The 6918-nt window shown below is 42.2% G+C and overlaps 1 protein-coding gene across 1 annotated transcript in view; it reads left to right on the top strand.

The window, feature by feature from the left end:
* The window catches only part of LOC134463419 (elastase-1-like), a 6926-nt gene extending 1850 nt beyond the window's left edge, over positions 1-5076 (top strand). Inside the window, exons 2-8 of the mRNA XM_063216619.1 lie at positions 378-478; positions 1564-1664; positions 2192-2317; positions 2598-2734; positions 3709-3851; positions 4572-4721; positions 4960-5076. Coding sequence (XP_063072689.1) covers positions 378-478; positions 1564-1664; positions 2192-2317; positions 2598-2734; positions 3709-3851; positions 4572-4721; positions 4960-4974 — 773 coding nt within the window. The 3' untranslated portion in view covers positions 4975-5076. The remainder of the gene's footprint in view (positions 1-377; positions 479-1563; positions 1665-2191; positions 2318-2597; positions 2735-3708; positions 3852-4571; positions 4722-4959) is intronic.
* The last annotated feature ends 1842 nt before the right edge of the window (positions 5077-6918 follow it).

Raw genomic sequence — 6918 nt, 5'->3', positions numbered from 1 at the left:
CGTTCCACCACTTGGGTACCACAACGGAGAACAATCTTGACTGGGAGTACCTGGCGACTGGATCGCAGAGCCAGACGGCTTGTGCTGGATGAGCGCAGTTCTCTTCCAGTAACATAAGGCGTTAGTAGGTCCTTCAGATAAGCTGGGGCCGTTCCTGTGATGGTTTTGTAGGCAAGGGTCAATGCCTTGTGCTTGATCCTGGCGATAATCAGACCAATTGGGGGAAAAAACGCACACTGACCATTTTGCTGTTTTCTACTTTTGGTCCTAGACCTTCATCAGGTAGCCTAAGAATTCATAAGGTCAACCATAAACATAATGTCATAGCTACAGGCATCAGTGCTGACATGTTGTTGATGTGTTCTCTGGTTCTGCAGCGCTGGCTAACCCCAGGCCTGAGCCCAGGTACCTGGAGGAGGTGGCCAATGAGCGGGTGGTCGGAGGAGAGGTGGCCACTCCCAACTCCTGGCCCTGGCAGGTAAAACATGCAATAACATGCCAAATGCTACATGAAATGTACCGCTGTGTAATATATTTTTTTGTAGTTTATTTCCAGAATTCATGCTGCCCATTCACTAATGCTACCTTTTTCATGAATACTTACTAGCCCCATCAAATTATAAGTATTCATTATGACTGGGAAAATTGCAATTTTCATACATGAAAAGGATGATCTTTTCCATGGCCCACCATTTGTAAGTTCCAGAAATAGGCATTTTTAGCTGAAAAACTTACCAGACTTTGGTCATACTAGTAAATATTAGTTCACTAATTAGTCAATATTCATGGGAAGACCAAATTTGGCAGTAGACAGCACAAGTTCACTGAACAGTGTAGTTGCAACACCTACTCTGGCCACCATCTTACACAGTGCACCTTTAAAAGAGCCTACAGAAAAACGTGTCAAAGGACACTTAAAATAGCATGTTGTATAGGATACTGGGAAGCAGCAGTGTTATGAATGTCACCTTGCATGGGTTGTGAAGTTGCCCTGAATAAGGAGGAATATTGTGGCGACATGCAAAGTTGTGTTATCGCATGAAGTGAGGCAATCAGAGATGCCAAAAAGAATGATGGTGGAATACAGCAGGAGGGGAAATAAAATGATTTTAAAGTTGTGGCAAAGGTGTGAGGGAAGGGGAAGAGGTAGCAGGATTTGTAGGCTAATGACATTTCAGAATATTGATCTAGGCAGTGATCCATCCAACTATTCATCACAGAGTGCTTTTGCAAGTGGTGTTAACATGCATGATATATGGTTGAATTTAGAGAACAATATACGCAGGGCTCGAAATTAATTCCAACCAACTGGCCAAATGCTAGTGAAAAATCAGTTTGGTTGGTTGAAAAGACCAACTTACTACAACTTTGAACCATTGTGAGTGTGTGTTTTGCTAGCAAGATAAACGTATAGCCATTTTGGCTGGTGATGAGAAAAAGTTAATTTAGAGTCCTGAATATACTCACGAGTTTTCCACTGTCAGTTAAGTGACTCTCTCTCTCTCTCTCTCTCTCTCTCTCTCTCTCTCTCTCTCTCTCTCTCTCTCTCTCTCTCTCTCTCAGATCTCCCTTCAGTACCGTTCTGGCAGCAGCTACTACCACACTTGTGGAGGCTCTCTGATTGACAGGGGATGGGTCCTCACCGCTGCTCATTGTGTGGACAGGTACAGCTGCTGTGTTTCTTTGTCGTCGTGTGTGTGTGTGTGTGTGTGTGTGTGTGTGTGTGTGTGTGTGTGTGTGTGTGTGTGTGTGTGTGTGTGTGTGTGTGTGTGTGTGTGTGTGTGTGAGAGAGAGAGAGAGAGAGAGAGAGAGAGAGAGAGAGAGAGAGAGAGAGAGAGAGAGAGAGAGAGAGAGAGAGAGAGAGAGAGAGAGACACACAGACAGAGACTGTGAAAAAAGTGTTTGAATCAACCAAACTGTCATGCCAACGTGTGACAAAAAAGACCTTCTGCCACAGGCAAAGCTGGATTATAGAAATGTTACCATGCAGATATGTACTGTACAAAGACAATTCGAGTTTCATGTTGACAAGTTGACATGGTATATTTAAAATCGGCATCAAATTTCTCAGAATTTACAGTACAATGTCGACTTTAATGCTGTCATGGTGGACAAAAGTAAAAAATAAATCTTCTTACGTGGCCATAATATAATACTCCACTGGTTATATTTGGTGTGTGTTGTTCCACAGCTCCAGGACCTGGCGCGTTGTTCTGGGAGAGCATGACCTGTACAGCAACTCTGGCAGGGAGCAGATCATCGCTGTTAGCCAGGTCTACATTCACTCTGGATGGAACCCCAGCAATGTGGCTGGCGGGTAACTACAACATTTCAGCACTTCCAAAGCATCCTAACTTGGAGTGAAAGAAAAGGAGTTGGCTATGTGTTGTGTCATTTTCTGCATTTGCATACATGTACTTCTATGCTCGTCTATGGATATGTTTATATGTGTTTGTATGTGTGTACGTTTCACTATGGTTGTGTGTGCGTGCGTGCGTGCGTGCGTGCGTGCGTGTGTGCGTGTGTGTGTGTGTGTGTGTGTGTGTGTGTGTGTGTGTGTGTGTGTGTGTGTGTGTGTGTGTGTGTGTGCTCCACAGGTATGACGTTGCTCTCCTGCGTCTGGCCTCTTCTGCCACTCTGAACTCCTATGTGCAGCTGGCTTCTCTGCCCGCCTCTGGCCTGATCCTGCCCCACAACAACCCCTGCTACATCACCGGATGGGGTCTTACCTCCAGTACGCTCCTCTCTATTCAGCATCTGGGATTCTCTAGGCCTGTGGTTTTCAAAGTGGGGGCCGGGGACCCCTGGGGTGGGGTGTCCGTGGCAAGTTGGAAGAAAGATTATATAGCAAGACAAAATAATTAATTGAATAATTACCTACACCAAAATAAACAATATTAAGATAAACGATATTCCCATTAGTTAAGGGCTGCATACTTATAATCTATTGCATCTCTGAACACATATATTATTGTTATTTTATTTATTTTATAGTTATTTGGTGTCCTGATACATAGACATTGATAATAATTGTAAAAGGGGTGCACCGAAAAAATGGTGTAGCACGACCCATGCAAGATGGGCCTTGGCTGTAATCTGCCGGCATATGAGGGGCCTTGCCATGGTAAAGTTTGGGAACCCCTGCTTTAGGCTATATGAAGATCTACTGTCCATTATTGAGAGTTATCAGCTGCTTTCACAATGCACACAATTATAGGAAGTCTAGAAAAGGTTTCCATTCACTCCCATTCGTTGATTCTTGACCTGAAGTACCACAGAGGGGTGTGACTCTATTACTTAGGTCCCAATGAGGGCAAGGCCTATCTATTGCTACTTTTGAAAAAAAATCGCAGCATCACCAAATTCTCTATCTCTCTCTTTGAGTGCGTCTTAATATGTGACCTTGCCTCCTCCACTTGCGCTTGTCTCCTCGCCCCGCCTCCTGGCCCCTCCTCCGTGGAGAAAACGATAAAGTTTCCCAGCTGTCAGCCTAGCCACAACAACTTTTGAGGGACTGTTTTTCATTCACCATGACAATTGCAAACGAGAAAAAGACTCTACAATTGAGCTTTTGCAAGATATTGAAATATAATGCTGTTGTCAGTGATGTCATCATGACGAGAAGCGAGTGGAGGAGGCAAGTGGAGGAGGCAAGGTCCCATATTAAGATGCTCTCTTTCTCTCTCTCTCCCCCCTTCCCTGTTGTAGCTGGAGGCAATCTGTCTCCTGAGCTGAAGCAGGCCTACATGCCCCTGGTGGACCACCAGACCTGCTCCAGCAACGGCTGGTGGGGCAGCACTGTCAAGAACACCATGGTCTGTGCTGGAGGCTACGACAACGCTGGATGCAACGTGAGCACCACTCTTTAACAGTAGACTCTCTGTGCAGTTGGGCCAGCCAAGAGGCCCATTCCCTTCTTAATTCAAAAAAGATAATATAACGATATTGATATGACAGATACAGAGTCTTAAGTAACAGATTAAGACTTTTTAATTGCCATGTAATAATTTGGGTAAAATAGTGGCACTCAGGAGTATTAATTTGGAATTCAAATTTGATTATCAAAACAGTATATCCAGGGGCAAATGCAAAACCCAGTGGACACTTGAAAGCATGAGTGAATATAGGTATCTGGCATCATCGTCTGTAGCCTAAACGTGTGATATATTGCTGACTGGCCTCATGCAATGGCGTTTTCATTTCATGCTGGTGAATTCAGCGTTGTGGTGCCACGACTTTGCATGTTAAATTGTGCTCCACAGCGCTGCCCACGGGAAATTTCTGTTCCTAAATGCAAAAATGCTCAGCTGTGCTCAGACCAAAATATCCCTAACCTGTCAGTAAAGCAACGCTTCTGCCACATTATGCTTGCCAAGAACAGCAAAACAAAAGCGAGGAAAATGGCGAAATTGTGCCCAGACCAAAACTACCCCTTACCCTAACCTGTCACAGGGTGTTGTAGAGCATGAGTTAACATGCAAAGTCGTAGTGCACACAATTGATAAGACGATTCAAGTCGGTGTGTTATCCAAACGCAGTTGCATGATGGCATGTTGCATATGTGACTGCAGGGAGACTCTGGCGGTCCTCTGAACTGCAGCTGGGGTGGCAAGTATGAGGTGCACGGCATCGCCTCCTTCGTGTCCGGATACGGCTGCGACACCTACCAGAAGCCCACCGTCTTCACCCGCGTGTCCGCCTATACCAGCTGGATCCAGGATGTAAGAGCACGCACACACACACACACACACATGGAACACACACACACACACACGCACACGCATTTACGCACGCACGCACACACACTTCCATTTCCATCTCTCATCTCAATATTTTATGTCTACTTTGTCTCTCATTTGTAGACCAAAATCAGTTTAAAACTAGTATGTTTTTAATTTACAGAATATATTTGCATTAAGAATGACTATAAACCTAAACTGCATTCTCTTTCCTTTGTAGACCATGAGATCCTAGAATGGACGTGAGGCCTTCACCATCTAACGGGTGTGTCTCTCTGACTTCACAGTTTGTCTTAAAAATCACTGGATGAATAAATTTGGCGAAAGCAACCCTTGAGATGGGGTCATATTCTTTTCTTTCTAAAAGATAAATATTTACTGACACATCCTGTTATTGCATCATAAGCAGGGCTTGACATTAAAACAACAATATAATAATAACAATAATAGTAATGTGCACTATTCCGTCAGTTGAATGCTGTTATTTGAAAAGACTGCACTACCATAGTACTGCTACAACATTACACAGAGTAGACTTGATCAGTGGCAAGTCTGTTAACAGCAGATTCACTATTGCCCTCTGGAAGGCGCTACAAGACATTACCAGCCAGAACCAATAGGATGAAGAACAGCTTCTTCCCCAAAGCTGTTACAACAATGAACTCACACTTACTGGACAATGTTCATCTATAAAGGACTGTGCACCTTGTAGGGAAGCTCAAATCTCAGTATACTTTGTATAATGACAATAAAGGCTTTCTATTCTATTTCTATTCTATTTATAACATAACGAAAACATCATTCAAGGAATATATGTACCTTGAAATGGCTGTTTCAACTTCATAATGACCCAAAACACACCAGCATCATTGTACCTACACACAACTTCCAGAAAGGGTATACACTAAATTTGGTGCAATTTGGCCACTAGTTACCATACATGTAGTCTGATTATCATCAAAGTTCAAATCTCTTCAAGACTTGGTCTGACCAAGAGCATAACAATTAACAATTTCCAAACGGCATGGTTGACCCGCCTCCCTTGGTTTGCTCATGGTTGTTTGCTTCCTGACAGAGTGACTACATTATAAATTGTTAGTATTAAAATATAAAATGGACCAATGCCCCCAATGGCAACTAAGCACCACCTCCTCTAATCTGTGTCCTTGAAAGACTGAATTTTATCATGCTGTTAACTGTTACAGAAGCCTGAAAACTACCTCCACTTTCAAGCCTTTGGAAGGTCATTCAGCAGAGGAGGTGCAAGTTTGAGTAGTACTTTGTATACAAACAAGCGTCATTTTAAAAATACATATTTTTAAAGTGTACCTTTTCAAAGTTTTCAATTGATGCCTCTCTAGGGCACTGCAATGATGAAATGATGACAAATGACTATTTTAATCTAATACTTTTATAGCTTTCTTATAGAAATTGGACATAGTTATTGTTACAGTGTGTAAAACAGTAGGCCTACTCAACTTGAGAAAAAATCATACTGTATATAAAAACAACCTTGGAACATACATGTCAAGAAATGGTCCAACATTGGTCTAAAATTGTGCAGATCGACTTCAATTTTGTTTACCACCTTTTTGCATTTTGAATGTTAGGATGGAGTCATTTAAATATTTAGTCACTTAAAATATTTAAATTTGTTTATAAAATGTCAAGCACCTGTCTTCAAAAGGAACCCAGATAGTGAAACCTTCACCTTTTGCTTGGAGAAAATCATGTACAAGGTGATGACACCTCTTATGGTACAGTAGATAGCTTACTCATGCGGTAACAGGTATCCAACCAAACCATGTTTAAAAGTTTGCCACGAACACCATTTAAAAATATTTGATGTAAAAACAAAATCCAGAATCATGTACCAGCATTATTGTTTTATACATAAATGTGGATGGCACTGAACACTGACATTTAAAGGTGCACTGTGTAGGATTTTGGCCAGAGTTAGTATTACAACTGCACTACTTCCTGAAACTGTGCTGCCTATTGCCAAGTTTGAATGATTTACCAAGTAATAAACAAATATTTACTTGTATGTGCAAAGTACAGTACGTTTTACAGTTAAAAATGTCACACACAAATGGAGAGGATCCAGATTTTCATGCACGAAGAGTGCATTTTTCTCTGTAATAATGAATACATAATGAATGTCATGGTGGTGGTAAGT

This window comes from Engraulis encrasicolus, chromosome 14 (genome assembly GCF_034702125.1).
Source record: "Engraulis encrasicolus isolate BLACKSEA-1 chromosome 14, IST_EnEncr_1.0, whole genome shotgun sequence".
Classification (NCBI taxonomy): domain Eukaryota; kingdom Metazoa; phylum Chordata; class Actinopteri; order Clupeiformes; family Engraulidae; genus Engraulis; species Engraulis encrasicolus.
Note: the sequence above shows the minus strand (reverse complement) of the source record. Positions and strands in the feature narration are given on the sequence as shown.